Raw genomic sequence first — 17,188 nt, forward strand, 5'->3', positions numbered from 1 at the left:
GACCTGAGCAAATATCTCAAAATATCACTCTTGTATTGCTGAATTTCTGAAGTCTGCAAAATGGGATGGAAATATGCCAAGCTTAAATGTTCCATCCATAGCAGAAAAACACAAAGATTTATAGGAATAAGGTGAAGAAAGAGACATCTTGATAATTCCAGATTTTTAATTCAACTTGAATTGAGAGCAAAGTTCTGGAAATGAGAGTGCATTTATATTTGTTAGTCTTAGCAGGAAGGAATAAGTGAAAGGTTTTATTCATTATAGTTTTTTTTGTTGCTTGGCAGTTCTCACTGGCCATGGAAAAGACGATGTTCAAAGTGTTGTTTAAAATAAGCTGATAGCTTGGATTTAGTTTAACAAATGATCTTTTGTAATCCATCTCAAAAGTATGATATCAGTTAAGAGATTAAGGTGTCAGCTCTGCGTTGTAGCTTTTATTTACCAAAAAAGAGGTCTGTCTTGAAGTCATCTCATAGCCAGAAAGCTGGCAGAGTTCCCATTTAGACAAACAAGTACCTCTCAGTGTAGGCAGAAATGTCTGTGTTAGCAAAGAGTCTGTAGGGGAATGGGAAAGGGCCTCCCTTCTGTCCCTGTAGGAGGTCTGAGCTTTTCTTTTGTATCATTTTTAATATTGTATTCAAATGAAAATAAACAGGATGGGTAAATATACATCGGTGGCTGACAGCAGTGTGGCAACATGAGTGGTTCTGCCCCATTTCTAATTGATCATATTAGCACTAGTAAAGCTCTCTTCTCCTTTCTTTTCTTAAAGAAAAGCATTATCCTCTCCCCTTCTGACTTTCCTTAACAGCTTTACTATTTGCCCCATCTATGCATGCTTAGCCAGACTTTCTGTTCAGTAATTTCCTATTGTAAAGTCTATACAATCTATAAACCTTTAGAAAAGCCAGTAGTATTTTCATGGTCAATTTTTCATCCAGTTACAGACCTTGCTTATTCCTTAGTCGTTGTTTTGCTCTGAAATTCGCCATGTGCTCTGTTTTCTTTTTTCCTCATAGTGAAAACTGCTTGAAGTAGGGGGAGGGAGCAGTTATTGCCTTAGATTAGCAGCATTAAATTATCAATTTATCTTGATGTCATGCTTCTGCTTACTAACAACCACTTCAAAATGCACGGTTTTCACCCAAATCCAGTGGGGCCATTGTTTCTTTTGTTTATGGAGCTACTGTGACAGCCACAGTAAATGGTGAGTTTTTAATTCGTTTGTGAAGATTAGGATCTTGGCTAATGACTGTGTAGTCATAAGTGATGATGCATTTTCCTCCTACACTCTTGCTGCTTAGAACATATATTAATTGTGCAGATGGTAATGGCTCAGCTATGTGTTTGCTTTCCATCTCCTCCTCTCACGACATTTACACCATGCAAAGAGGGTGTATTGCCATCTCCTTATTTATGAAGACTTGTGATTCATCACCTGTCTTTTAAATCAAGAACTAAGATTATATTCTGTTGCTAAGAGGCAGAATTTGGATGTATGCTTTCTTGTTTTAATCATACCTGTGCCAAGCTTTGACTGAAACCTTCAAGGAAATAACAGCCATGAGCACTGGATTTTCATCTTCATTCCTTCATGTGAAACTTGCAGTGCCTGTTTTGTTTGGGTAACTGTGTCAGTCTTTATGTGTTCCAAAGATTCACAAACATTTCTAGCTAAACAACCCAAGATTTATAGATATTTCAGTTTCACTTTAAGGACTTCCTTGAACTACTAGACATCAAGCATAGCTTGTATGTGGCAGATGATAGGAAATAACTACTTACATGTTGTTCTGGTTTTCTTTCTTACTCATATTAATTCTCACGGTTTGTTAGAAACAGTAGGAAAAATAACAACAACTAAGTCACAACTGATAAAGATAATTCCTTAAAACTTAATTTCTTCATTGATGTCATATCTGTCATGACCACGTTACACATCCGGTTGTTACTTCTTTCACAGAAAAGTAGGCTTTCCTGTGTTCAAACATTTGTTGGGTTTGTAATTCGCTGGTTTTATCTTTTTTCGTGTTCTTAATTTTAAGTCTTGTTTACTTTGAAGTATCACTCCTAGACCGTTATTTGCAAATTCAAGGACAATTTATTTTGGTCTTCCTACTTTATTTTGTTGTTCGTTTGTGTAGGAACATTCAAAGGAAGTGTACGGAATTCTTTTTAAAATGCATTTGTGTAATCTGAGAAAACGGTTCCATTCCTGTCACGGAGTTCTACCTCTGATGGTTTCTTATCAAGTGTGTATACTGCCCGTAGTGATATAGCATAGCTCTGTACTTGAAGCTTCTTGTGAAGGGGACAGGAGCTGGTTAGCTTTTGAGTCAGAGAGAAGTGCTACACTAAAGGAGATAACTGTCAAGATTCCTGAAAGAAACGGTCACAAAATATGAGTAGAGAAATACTCGAGGGAGGTGAAACTAGAAGGAACTTATCTCTTCAAAGAGTTGCAGGCTTGCACCCAGTGCGTGGTTTCTGTTACCAACCGCTGATGCAACAGTAAAGGCTTTGTGTAACAACTATTTTGACTTGCGATTGAGTTGCTGGCATTCTAGATTTCGGAGTCATACTGGTGTTCCAAGTGGAGAAAAGTTACTGGGATCTTGTTAAGGCACTGCAGTTGTTACTAAACAAGTTGACTAACTAGAAAATAGCTTTATTGGGATAAACGAAAAGCTGGGAGAGATCCTCTGCACAGATATACTTGCATGCTTTCGGTGTTGTAGATTTCAGATCATTGAGTATTGAAAGTTCAGAAAAATGCAGCAGATTTGAGTGAGATAACTATCATCTCTGTTCTGTATAATGTGAGTTACAGTGTTAGTAAGCTCCATATAATTTCTAAGGGCATGAGCATCAATACTGCGTTAAGGATGCCTATGATTAGACTATTATTTTTCAGCTTGGAAGAACACTGGGAAAAGGCATTTAACCTTAACGATAAACTTATTAAACTGTTGGTATTATTTGCTAAATCTCTGATCTGTGTTTAGAAATGAGGTTTAGCGCCTATAAGAGACATTTTGCTGAGTCAGTAGCTGTAGTTTAACTTAAATGATTGTAAGTAATGTGTGACATCAGTGATGAATTCTAGTCCATGTCTGAAGTATCTGAAAGCAAGTTTCTAAGTGAAATATTGAAATCTTGTGATAGAACAAACAAAAAGCTTCTGGATATTTCTGAGTATTTCACCCTATGCAACATTTAATTAGATGGGAGTAAGTATTGTGAAATGAATAAGTTTGAGAAGAATGCTGGGGCTGGCTTATACAGATCTATCTCACCTGCTCAAGACGTGGCAAAAATAATTTTCACGTGCCTTACCACTTTTCTCAGTGGAGAAACACGCTTGTTGGTTCATTGTATAGCAGTTGTCTCCGACTGTCCCCATATTGCAAGCAGTGCTGACCTGAAGTCCATATCCATGCTATGGCTTTCTGTTGAGCTATTATTTAAAAAAAAAAACCTCTCTGAACATCTTTTCAGTAAGTATTATGCTTCACACTGGGATTGATGTGAACTATTATTATCCTTGTACACTAAGAAAATTAAAACGTTCTACCCCAGTTGTTGATGAAAACTGTCATGTCCTATTACTATCATATGATATCAAACACCAGTGTTGACATGCTGGCATTCATAATGAATTGAAAAATAACATCTGAAAACCATGTGCAGTGGAGAGTCCTCTGATAAACACCAGATTTGACACTGGAGAACAAAGTTAAACTCTTGAGTTTTGAAATTCCTGCTTCATAAATATGAATCCTGGAACATATTTATTTTGTTGCCGGAAATTTCCTGCTTTAAATCCTGTCAAACAGACTGAGTTTGTGGAAAGACACCTGCATCATTCCAAAGGGCTGCGTCTGGATGGCTGTTACTCCATGTCTGGGCTCAGAAATGAGTAAGAATTTGTGAAACTGGACATGAGACAGTCGGACTCACTGCTGTGCCTCTGAGTCTGCTGAACATACTGTGCAAATGATGCTTTCACCTTGCAGGCTTATGCCGGTGCTTTCATTCACCTAAAAGCACCTGTGCATTTAATCAACTAAATGTTTTCCTGAGATAATGGTCATTGCTGTGAATTTGATTTACTGAGTTTCAGCAAGTGTTGTCCTATTGTTTATGAACAAAGGACTTTAAGTAAAGATAAGAAGGTATTTTAGAGACAGTATTAAAAAAAAAAAAAAGGCACTTTCTACAGCACAGTGTCCACTTTAAAAAGGTTCTTGGATATATGGAATGAATGGCTCCAGAACAGGTCCAACGTATCTGAGATGAGCCTTTTTTTCCCCATATATTTAGTGTACTCATGTATGACTGATATTTTTCAATATGCTCATGTACCTAAGATGTTTTCTAATTGTAAGTTTCCTTTGAAGGAAAGGTCTTACGAACAGTCAAGCTACAAGAATGGTAGATGATAAGTAGTAAGGAACACGTTCTCCAAACAAAATTATGAAAGCATGCAATATAGAAAATAAAATTCATGTTACGGGGAAGTTGAATTAATACATTGATAATACATGAAGTGTTGAAGTTCCAGATTGGAATATACAAAATGTTAAGCAATATTGTATGCAGAAGTATATGGAAAACAGAGATCTGAATAAAACTGATTAGAATCAGTTGAACTCTTGTGTACAGAATCATCCCAGCCTGTTGGGCAGATCAGAGTCACGTATCTTCCAAATGTAATTAGCTTTGTTGATCATAAATGCCGGTAAGTAACTGTAGAAACCTATGGATCTGACTAGCATTAAAATAGAAAATGAAAGAAAGGGATCTTGATAAGATGAATGAGCTTTCTCTGCAGTTGTCTAGCTGCAGAATAACCTGAGGAGGAACGTGAGTTAGTGTTTAAGATAAAATGTTCAGAATAACCTGCTCATAGTTTGTGTAAGTCTGTAAGTCAGACTTATCATAATCCATATTCATTTGAATAAGGATTGCTCTTTCCATTGTAGCATTTTCATAGAATCATAAAAACGTTTGAGTCAGAAATGACCCTTAAAGGCCATCTGGTCCAACTCCCTGCAATGAACAGGAGCACCCACAGTTCCATCAGTGCTCAGAGCCCCTCCAGCCTGACCTTGCAGGTCTCCAAGGGCAGGGCATCCACCACTTCTCTGGGCAACCAGTGCCAGTGTCTCACCACCCTTATTGTGAAAACTTTCTCATTATGTCCAATCTAAATCTCCCCTCTTTCTGTCTGAAGCCTTTGTCCCTTGTTCTATCACAGCAGATCCTCCAAAAGAGTCGTGTATATGCTTTTTTTCCTTTATAGGTGTCTTTACTAAGATCAATTTCTGCTAATAGGAATGTGTCATTTGATGACTCTATACTGTGAATTAGGCTGAAAATTATCCCTTAAATTTTAGCTGTCCTCAATTAAATAGTGTTCAGATGGAAATAATTGTTTAGATGTGGTACATGGCTACCATACAAACAGAAGATGCATTAAAGGCAGCTTGAATGTGCCTGATCTGGCTGTTAATTCTGGTGGGGGATCTCCATTCCTGCTTGGTGAACACACAGGGCACAGGAGAAGGGTGAAATTCTGTAATTTTATGTTTCTGGGGGTTAGTTGTTTGTCCATACATATAGAATATTTTACACAATGTTTCTCTGTAATTTACAGCTGCTGCTTTTTTTTGCTAGCTGTTATTTGCATTAACTGGAATAAGCTGTTGCTAATCTTAAGAATTTTGGTTGTCATTTTAAGTGAACTGTTTTCCTAGTGTTTTTATGTATTTTCAAAATACTTTTTTAGAATGGTAAAAATATAATACTTTCTGTAGTTATATACCAACAATTTTTATTTGTATTTTACTTCTTCGCCAGACACAGCTTCTCACTTGCTCAGAATGGATTTCTGCTTTCTTCATGTGCTAGTTCTCTTTTAAGAAGAAAAAGAAAACTCACTTTTATTTACAGTCCTCTCTCACATCCATAAACCACTAAATGATTCAATTAGGCATATATGCCAAGCAGAATATCATATCTTATATATAAATGTCTGCTGAAGTAAATTGGAAGAATAAATATGAACACTAAATCAGCAATGTTAAATAATCCATGGTTTAAGAATATTAAATAGATCTATGTTCTACATAATAAATGACCTGTCTTTATTAATACAACCAAAACATTTCTTCTAAGATTAAACAACACTGAATTAAAACCAAGCATTTCCAGCCCAATTAATAGGGATAGCTTCTTGTCTTCCTTCATTTGATAATAATGCCTCCCATGCACTTAGTAGTGCACTATCAGCCTCTTACTTTAGACAGTGGCAAGCACATTAGGTGATCAGTGGTTTCTGTGGAATGTTAAGAGCAAGAGAAATAGCTGGAAGTGTCCTCTGAATAACTGCATTGGCCTGAAGAATGTGACTGTTGAATATTAATGGAGTTATGTCACCCCCAGGAATTCATTTTGTTTTAGAAATGTTCTTAACCCATCCCTTTGCAGTTTTATGAGGTTTCAGCATCTGATATCTATGAAGTGTTTTAACATGCCTTGGTCTAGAAAGGTTTCAGATCTATATTTCTACAAGTAGATGTATATGATGTAATTCTATATGGTGCATAATTAACATCGGTATTAAAACCAAATTTTAATATAAAAGTATGGTTTGGGTTTGTTTTCCTATTTTTTCAGTAAAAAAAAATTGAGTGATTCTAATACATTACTGCCTTTTATAGGGAACAGCTTTTTCACGTGGAAACTCAAAATGATAAACTCAATCTGTTCAGTAATAACTAGTCTGTGGACTTGACAATGGCCTCAGAAAGAGCCATGAAATCCTCCCCTCAAGCTCGTAATTTCACAGTGCCCCTTTTAATTCTACATGACAGTCCAGCTTGCTATGTATTATGGCAGTTATACCACTCTAATGCCTAAAAGTAGGCCATCAATACTGCTTTATATACACTTTCAATATATGCGTTAATGGTTTTGAAAACTGGCTGTGGAAAGTGGCCAATGATATGGTTTTATGAAGTGTTCATGATGTGCTGACATCACAGCTTTCAAAAATAAGTAAATACAATCAAGTAGTTCGGTGCCAAATATCTTATTGCAACAGTGGTGGTGGTGAAATCTTACCATCTGCTAATTACAAATATTCGTCACTTGGTAAAATTGGAAGTGAAATGATACCTTAGTATCACTGTGCTGTATCTAGATAACAGTGTTGTTAATATCTCCTAGCGTTATGGGCCTAAAGTCTGAAGGCAATATATAGGATATTTTGAGACTTTAAGATCATCCCTGTTACTTGCTTGCATTCTTTCTTTCTCTTTATTGACAGTTAATGTTATAATGATATTTGAAAGGATGTCAGTAGAGGACAAGTGCCTCTTATTGTTCCCTAAATACCAGAGCAAAATTGATATGTTTATTTGCTAAGCAAGAGATATTGATCTAATGATAATAGTCAATTACATTTGGGTTGTTCTATTGAATTAATACAGTAGGTTTAATCAGCTTGATTCCCGGTAGTATAAAACTGGGAATTTTCTCATTCCAAATTTTTGCTGGCTGCATTGGGTTAAGATTTAGGAGGGAGGTGAAGACAGCTGAGAATTTATTTATGTCGCAGTGGAAATCTTTCTGATGTGCTTAGTTGCTGCTTGTGCTTTCAACGTTGACTGCAGAGAAAAAATTCTATTTCAGATTGTGTACAAGCTTTTGATAGTGAGCAACTTAGTGAGTTATTTATTGGGGAAAAAAATGTAGAAAGAACTGGTCTATCTGAAATTCTACAGCCACGTAGGGAGGTGGTGAATCTATCCTCTTGTTCCAGTCTGTGTGGTTGAAATTTTCTAATCATAATTGATTTAATAAGGATTAACCCATGTCTGTTATTCTGTAGCACTTTTCAGAGTTTGTCTTAATTTTGACAGTTAACTGTCATCTGGTTTGATTGCTTTTGAAGTAACAGTCCCACTTCAGCTCAGGGAGACTTTGTTTTACTTTTGTCTTCAAATTTTCTGAGGGTTAGAATTTTACAGGTTACTGCTTGTCTTTAAAAGTTCTTGAAAGAAACACGATAATTTCAAGTCTGCATTATAGATTTTTTTTTTAAAACTGACTTGTTTTTCCCTTTTTGGATCTGAGGGTAATTCTGCTTATGAAGAACCCACATAAATTTAATATTTCTATTGACATTTCCCTGTGGAAAATGAGTCTTCTTATTCTGACTCACAAAAGCCAGAGGAATAAGGCACTGTGAGCTCTTATCTTGCTGCTTCTATAAGAATTACTAAATGAGCTGAAATCATAGTTCAGCTTTTGCCTTTTTTGCTGAAGGTTGTTTTGACTTTCACATTAATTTTTAAGTTGGGTAAAAATTTCCTTCTCCTCAGTTCTGAAAACACCGTATTGTCAGATCATCCACTTCAATGTTTTCCTGAATAGGCAAGTTGCTAGTAATAGTATTGGTGATATTTTGTGATTTTATTTTGCTGTCCCAAAACATAAATTAAGAAAATGAAGAATAAATAAATGCAATTTCTTTGTAAGATCATTGTCCTGGGCACGAGTTCATCACTAGCTGAGGAAGGAGCTGTAGATAGTGTCAGCACGAGTGCCACCTGCCTTGTAGGAAGGTTTCGTCAGCAACTGTGCCCAGCTCTTGTTGGAGATTGGCTTATGCTAACATTTTTGGGATGGAAAGGAGAAGTTGCACACTTGTTAATAAGAAGCACATGATTCTACATTTGAATACAATTTCTGACAGAAACAAGACTTTCATGCAGGTACCAGTGTTGTGGTAAGAATTGGAGTGCTACTGTAGTTGTTGCTTTCTGAAGACCCAATAAAGGGGTAGTCTGTGGGCAATTTCATTCTAGTTAACTATTAGTATGTGTTGTTTCTTCTACATTTTTAGTAGCACCATTATCTGCAGAATCTTTTCACTGAGGCAGTACATATTTTCTGAAGAAGATAATTCCTTTTTTTTTTCCTTTAACTTTTCAATTACTTAATTAACTATTGTATCTTTATAATCCAAGAAGAAAAAATGATAGTACTGGGTATGTATAAAGTTCACCATACTGGTTAGAACAAACTGCGAGTTAGACAGTGAGAATTAGACACCAAATTCTTGTTGCTCATGAGAGCTCTAGCTCTTCCAACTCATAATTTTAAAACAGTAAGAAGACTATTTTTAAAGAGATTGTAATACTTTTTTTTCTTTTCATACCCTTATATGAAGTTGAATTTTTTTGAAGTAAAATGAAAAGCAAGAATTAGGAAAGTTTGTGGTGAAGATGTTCCATACAGTCTGAAACACATTAAATATTTTTCTCTTAGAACTTGAAGAATGATAATTTTTTTCCTTTTGAATATGACACAACTTGTTCAGAGATGTTTTGTATATGTGATGTACCTGTTGTGTGCAGGATGACTTGTGCGGAAGCAGTGTAATTTTGTAAGAAAAAAAATAGCTGCAATTATGCAATTTTTACTGCAGTGCTGGCATTGTCTCAGTGAAGTGGACATGTTGTCGTTCCTACTGAATTAACAAACATATTTTGCAAAATGCTTGGAAGCAGAACTTTCAGTTTTCTAGTGTTAGGCATGTAGCAAAAACATTATAAACTGGAAAAGTAGAGGAGATTGACCGGTTCTTTCTTCCAAGGCTGTTTCTTTCATGGACTGACTCAGTCATCACACTCATGTTGCTTCAATGTTCTGTACGTCCTATGTATTTTTTTTAGGGATCTTCCTTTTATTTATTCATTATTTCTTTCTTTTTAAAGGGAGAAATGAAGTGAATGCTGAAAGACAAAGATACATTTCCCAGTGATAAAATATTGAAATTCTGAAGTGCACCTCCTAGTTCTTCTGGTATATCTGTTTCATTGTGTTCCCTTGGTGTTATCTTCCAGAGGAGCTCGTAATATTTCAGGGAGAGGCTGAGGTTATTGTACCGCATATTGAAGATTTTCCTGTTGTGTGCTTTACACAGGGATTTGAATTATGAATATAATGTTGTGGCTGAGTTTTGGATTTAGTGATAGGATAGCAAGCAATGCTATCTAATTTAAAAAACATTTAGAAAGCTATGTGGGAAAAGAGATGGAAGAAAACTAGGCATCGCTACACACAAATCTTCAGCAAAAATTTGATCCTTCAGAATGACAATTCTTTTACTACAAAATAACAACCAAGTTCTCCAGCTTTCCATGAGTCTTTTGAGCTGACATTCAGATAGAACAGCCCATCCTGAGAAAGAAGGATCACAGGCATATGTACATATATATTTAGTTTGCTCTGAAAAATCTTGTGTGCTTTTTTTAATCAACAATCTGAAAAACAAAGTGTAGATGTCAAAAGTTCTGTATGTTTTCCAACTCCCTGTGTATTGTCAGCTCCAAGAATTCTTCCCTATCTTGTATTACCTGTAGAAAAAGTTTTATCATTGTATATTTAGAGTTGTGCCTTCTAGCTTTAACAAGCACTCTTAGTGCTTTCAGGGGCTCCTTACATATGTAAGTGTTGGGCAGGAAATAAAGAGAATATTTAAATGTCATTTTGGTAGTCCCAAAATGAAAAGAAAAACAAGAAAAGTTGGAGCTTAGGTTGAAATCTGACATTTTGAGAAGAGGTATTAGAAGATGGTATATTACAGATTCTGTGTAAACTGAGTATATGATTTCTTTTCTACCTAAGCTATTGACACCAATAAAACTGTTTCTACATTTTATTATTATTATTATTATTATTTACATTAAAGCACATTGAGAAACTCTGTGAACAATTTGAAATGGAAAGATCGTAGCAGTCAGTAGCTGAATGTTTGGTCTAACAATGGACATGTAGAAATATCGCTTGTTTATCTGTTGTGAAAGCCAACACTTAATCTATGTTAATATTATATTTTATGTGAATAGGCAAAAGAAAAATCTGTAAACTCTGTAACTAGCAATAAATGTATTTTAAATTAAAATTAGATTTGTTAGTGTTTCTAACAACCTTGAAAAATGTTTAAATCCAATATTACTGCTCAGGAGAGTGATTTATTGAATTACATTTTTTCCCAGATTGCTGCATAGTTGAAACAGAGTGTGCTTGCTGCTGCTGCCAGTGCTTCCAACTGTCACACAGCAGGGCTGCTTCCGAGAAGCAGAGGTGATCAGTGGGTGTTGCTGCAGTACATGACTTCAGTAACTGATTCTGAGAGAAACAGATAGCAATTCCCAGCCAGTGTACACAGAACGCTCTGATGAAGTCCATGATAAAGAGCCACAGTCTGTTAAGGAGCATGGTTTCCTTGCAAGCTTGGATTGGTCCTGTTAATTGAGAATCGGATTCTGCCTTAAGATCTGAAGTGGAATCTCATTATGTCTTTGACAGAATGTGTGTGCATACATTTGAAGAAAGTATTTATCCTTGTATTTTCCTTGGCTTCAGCTTTGTCTTTTATTCAGTAGGGTCACAATCTGTCAGTGCTGGAGCTGAGAAGTGTATTATGCAGTTCTTGTACTACCGCTCTGCTCAGAGGAGCTATCTGAAATTGTCACCTCCTTACTCATCATTTCTGCTCTGTCTGTAATAGGTCAGAGCTGCTTCCTTCCAGGGCAACGATACGTTTCTGCTGCTGCTTATTCCCCACAGCTTTGCAGAGCCACTGCAGCTCCAACAGGAATTCAGGTTCTGTCAGTCTCCACGTATCAGTAGTGGGACTGTCCTGTCTCTCGGTGATGTTCTTCATTCTGCAGTGATGTCAAAACTGTTTAAGTTGCTATTCTGATTTTCAAATCACACTTGAACGTAGAGAAAGGACAAAATGTATTAGATTTTGAAAAAATAGCCCCTAGGTAGTATTGAAAAAAGAATTATTAACACTACCAGGACGGTATTATTTTTTTTCATCTCTTAAATTTTGTTTTAAGAGTTTCTTATGATCTTCAGCTTTGGTCTGAGAAAGGAGCAGGACCACTTTCTGAGTCTTATATGGTGCATGGAGCCTCCTCAAGGTTTGAGACAAGGGCTGATTTTCAGTTTTCTCTGAATTATCAGTCATCTGAATTATTGTGAGTTACTGACACCAACTTCACTTTCCCTACAAGATATATGGAGTGCAGATTGCTTTGCACTGAAGACTGGTTTACATCATTAAGGATCACAGAATGGACTGTCATAATGTTGTTCTCTGACAGCAGATAAAAAATTAGTGTATGAGACAGTTCTGTACCGTGTTTCATTTCATGCAGTGTTTCCATGAGAGCACTGCTACTCTCTCATCATTCCAAATGACTGCAGTGCTTTGAGCTAGTGTTGTTTTTATAAAGCTTTTGCTTTGTCCATTGTTTGTTCTCAAGGTTACATTACACAGAAAATAAAATATATATTTTTTTCACTAGTCCAGACTGTGTAAAAAATATTTATATTCCTTTTATGAAAATTAAAACAGCTCTGCTTTGAGTAGGAGGTAGTATTCCTGCTTCAAGCATTCTTAACTATAACGAACTGCTGTTTTTTCCTCTGGAAAAGGTATAGATTGTGCATCATGAATTTAAGATCTTTCCAAAGGTGGTAGTTCTTCCATGTCCTTTCGTTAGTAATATTGTTTAGCTATTCACCATGAATTGCAAGCCATTAATAATTATCAGAAGGCAGTCTTGTTGCTTAAATAATTTTGAAGATGAAAGGTAACTATTTCTATTTTCCAAAGGTGAGAAAAGTCAGGGTAAAAAATATAAGGAGGTATGAAGAGAGGAAAGGACAGATTTCTTATTTTTTTTCCAGTGGATTTGCATTACGGATAAGAATAAGCAAGTGAGGTCAATTAAAGACATTGTAAACTACTGTTTTGCTTTGATTGAAACTCTGCCCTACTGATGATTTTTATTGCTGTGCTTATTTTGGTTTTGTTTGTTTTGAAAGCATGGGGACAGCACTAGGTCTTCATTTGGAAGACTTTGGTTTTGTAGATTCAAGTGGGAAGTATGTGTTAATTGCAGAGAGGTATTAGAGAACTTACTAGTCAGCCAGGCTTGTGTTTCTCGTGAATCTTTTGTGGACTTAGAACTTACTTAAGCACTCAGATGTATTCTTCAGTAGTTTGCTTTTGTTAAATGCTGGCAGACTTCCATTCGGTAAGAGACAAAGGATACTTGTTCTTTCCATTGCAGAAATTACAGGACTGATTTTTTTTTTTTTTTTTTTTTCTTCTGGGAATGACAGTGAAATGTGGTTAGGTTCAGCAGTAAGGATGCCTACAAGAAATACTTATTGTTTTAACACTGTTCAGGTGCCTTGTGGAAAGGATTGTTGAAGTCACTGTGGAGTGAATTTTGAGACTGTCTGAAACAGTTGTAACTTCTTGCTTCTAGAGAAGAGTAGGTATTTAAGGAGAAAGACTGAGGTCCATCAAGTGAAAGGTCTCTTTTGGTCAAATTGAAGAGTGTGAAAGAGATTTATGAACAGTTATGAACAATCTAAATATCTAACATAGAAAATCTTTGTTTCTCTGAAAGGGCTGTATAAATTGCCAGGCTTTAGAATCTGTGTAGGAGAAGGGCTCTTACCAGATGGAGAGGGAAAGAAGAAAGGCTAGAAACATCTTTGTTTATGCTCCAAATCCACTTGGCTCCACTTGGACTATGTATGGAATATAGTTCTTTCGAATATTGGCTGGTGTCAAGTAGTCGCCTTTTTTTAATTGCTACAGGTATTACATGTTCTCAGGAGAGAAAAAAAAAAAAGATTTTTTTGTGTATACACTAGGAAGCTTTCCAGGTACACAGTTAATAAAATGCTGCCGAGCACTGTGGTTTGATTCATGTTATTATGCTTAGGATTATTCCTGTGTTAGATCTATCCGCACAAGATTTACTGACGGTACAGATGTTTGTCTCAACATCTAAGGGAGATGCCTGACCCGTGTTAAGGTTTGTTGAGGCACAAATGTGGTCTAATCCTTTGATGAAAACGTTCCTGACAGTGTTTGCTTGTTAATGTGAAACTAAAATATTGGTTCATTTGCAAAGCTCTGTGGAACAAAGGAAAAAATAATTAAGTTTCATATGAAGGGATTTGAGTATTAACCCAAGATATGAAGTACACATCTTTCTTTGTTCATCCTCAGGTTTCTTTTGCCACTTTTCTTTAAGACTTCCTCTTTTGGGCTTCTTCAGTATAAAATGGAAGCAGTAATGCTATCCTAATTCATGGCAATTTTTTTTCAGGATAAACTGATTGCTCATTATTAACGCTTGCAGTACTGTGGTAATGTGAATGAAGGGGACTCTGTCTGCTTGCCCACCAGAGTGCCATAACCCTTTTTGGAACAGCATTAGTTACAAGTAACCAGCATACACAGTATTTTAGTAAAAATAGGCAAGTGTCTGTAGAAATATATTTTGTTCTTTCAACTGCGTGCAGTCAAAGAAAGATTGGAATGAGACGCATTAACAAGCTCTTCTTTTTCCTTCCTAGAATTACAACAACAGCTGCTTGTATGATGGACCTACGGAGATATCCGCTGGATGAACAGAACTGCACGCTGGAGATTGAGAGCTGTAAGTACTTCTGCAAATCCTACTTATTCTATGGTCAACTGCTTCAGACAGTTTTATTTCCTTTTATTTATATATTTATTTGTTTTATATGCTACTAACCTAGTTGTCTCTGTCTGATGACATTTAGATCCTTGTAAACACATGCAAAAAAATAGCTTTCCAGATGGATTAGTAATTTGTGGCACAAGGATTAGCAAAAGTTATTCTGCTTTGACGAACAATTTTCAGCTTTAAAAGTCTCATTCAAATGCCTTGTTGGAGTTCATGTGAGGAGCATGAGGATTATTATCAGTTCTTTATCCTCCCTTACTGCTGAACTATATTGCAGCTTGTTTCCATTTATAAATGATGGCAAAAGGTTAGGACTGTATTTTCAATAGGTGTGTTATGATTTGTTTGTTTTTCTAACCTCTCTCTGTGCTTAAGCTTTCAGTGCATTCAGTGCAACTTCTTATATATCCCGATTTAATAGCTGATGTCTCTATCAAGATATCCATGCAGATAAAACTCGTGTTGTGAAATAGAATTTCAAACCTCTTTTCGCTGAATCTTTAGCAGACTCATCAAATCAAAACAATTCATGTTCATGTATGTAAAGACAGCGTTGTGAATGTGCAATACTTGATGCTAAATGAGATCGGATCAGCAGTTTCAAGATACATGTTCTTTTTCAAGGGAGCTGTATGTAACAGATGGAGTCTATTAGTAAGTTGAATGGAGCACGCAAATGAAAAGTAATGGCATTAAGATACAATCCACGAAACTGTATTTAAAAAATACCATATGTATTTTAAAAGATTGTATGGGACTCTTGCGTGTATGTGTGAGCAAAGTGATTGCAGCTTGCGTCTGATAAGAGCTTGGTATGGGTGAACTTCTTTTTACTGATCTAGAAAGCATTTAAGAATATGATTTAAACTTGGGTCTAGTTTTCATTCATTTAATGTAATTTAAAGAATCTCTTTCTGGATTGCACTTGTGACACTGCTGTCTCACTTACATTCATGTAGTAAGCAAAATGAGTCTTTATCATTAAAGTTCACCCCTTCTCAATACTGAAACACACAAACATCAAATGTGATAGACTTTGCTCTTTTAAGAAGGGATAAAATCTTCGGGGTTTTTTTGCAGTTGATTATATCAGTTATATTGATAGCATTTGATTTGGGATTTTATATCTGCAGCCTTTAAAAATCAACCTTTTACACTGGTAGTGTGTGAGAGAATTTTGTGCTCTTACAACTGTATTTAAGTTCGGAGAGATTCTTGAATTTGTTGCGTTTGGTATGAAATATGCAGTATTCATTATAGTGTTGAAAAAGAGGATGCTTAATTTCCCATAGCCATTAGGATGCTTATGGGAAAGCTCCTCTGTGGCTCTATCTCTTAGCTCAGTTGTAGCATTACAGCAGTAAAGTGGATTTAAAATAGGATACTGTGTTTAGCTGGCCTGCCTTTCATTGCAGTAATAAAGGTCATTAAAGAATGTGGATAGAAGTAGTGCTTGAACTGCACTTTGAAAGAATTTCATGCTGCTTTAGAAAATTATTACTCTTTATATATGTCACTCTGTCCAGGTAAAAATGTGTATAATCTTCATAAACTGCTTCAGAGAAAATGGTAGTGTGTAGGTAGAGTAAATAAGACTGAAAGTGACTTTGAGTCATTTTATGCACATACTCAAGTCATAATCACTGATTAATCTCCATAATCTCCGTGCTGAAAGTAGCTTATTTTGTTGGCCTGCTGGTTCTGTTGGACACTTCTTTCACCATTGCTTTCTTGTGATGGTTACAAAAACTCTAAATTCCATGTCAGGAAGGCATAAAATTGTATTCATTGCTTGTGTCAGCTGTCCTTTTTTAAAAATTATTATTTTATTTTAAAGTTAATGTCTTCCTCAGCCCTGCTGTAATTGTTACAATGTATCTAAAGAACGTGGTCACCTCATAAGCTTCATACCATAAAATGTGCACATTCCAGTTCGTTCTAGCTTTTTCATATAAGAGCATTCTGTTATTTTATGTTAAAAGAAATGCAGAATTAGCAAATAATAGCTTCTGCAGCTGCTGTAGTTTATCAATCTTCTTCATGAACAAGTACCACAAACCATACTCTAAATTCTCTGTTGCATTATGGCATTTACCCTGCCCTTTGTCATCGATGTGGTCCGAGAGCCACCTTTATCTTTTTTCACAACTGCATAACTTCTTTAGATGCTAGCCTTTCCTGGAACATTATAGTAAGTTTTCCCTTCCTCGTCATCTTCCAGCAGTGGGTTCTAGCTCTTGGTAGAAATATTTTTGCATATCCAAAGGATGCAAATGTTTTATAATACTCCTCACGTAAATCAGCATTCTTAATTTAGCTACAGACCTCAAAGTTATCCAGTTCTTCCTATTTTTTGTCTGTGCAGTGCTTTCAGGTCTTGTTTCATTCAAAATTTATTCACACAGAAATGCTAACAAATATTAATGATAACAAAAAAAAACTTACCTTGCAATCATTCTCTATACTGAGCACTAGCTATTCTTTTAAAATTTTTTACACATTATTTATCAGTCTTGTCTTCTCGCAGATGGACCCATATCAAACATTTTGATAAAGTACAGGTTAATTGTACTTTGATT

General features: G+C 35.8%; 1 protein-coding gene across 1 annotated transcript in view; it reads left to right on the top strand.

Moving 5' to 3' along the window:
- The window catches only part of GABRB2 (gamma-aminobutyric acid type A receptor subunit beta2), a 134,161-nt gene that overhangs the window by 58,339 nt on the left and 58,634 nt on the right, over positions 1-17,188 (top strand). Inside the window, exon 7 of the mRNA XM_085236771.1 lies at positions 14,476-14,558. Within this exon, the coding sequence (XP_085092897.1) occupies positions 14,476-14,558 (83 nt within the window). The remainder of the gene's footprint in view (positions 1-14,475; positions 14,559-17,188) is intronic.

The sequence above is a fragment of the Meleagris gallopavo genome, chromosome 15 (genome assembly GCF_905368555.1).
Source record: "Meleagris gallopavo chromosome 15, MGAL_WU_HG_1.1, whole genome shotgun sequence".
In the NCBI taxonomy this organism is placed as follows: domain Eukaryota; kingdom Metazoa; phylum Chordata; class Aves; order Galliformes; family Phasianidae; genus Meleagris; species Meleagris gallopavo.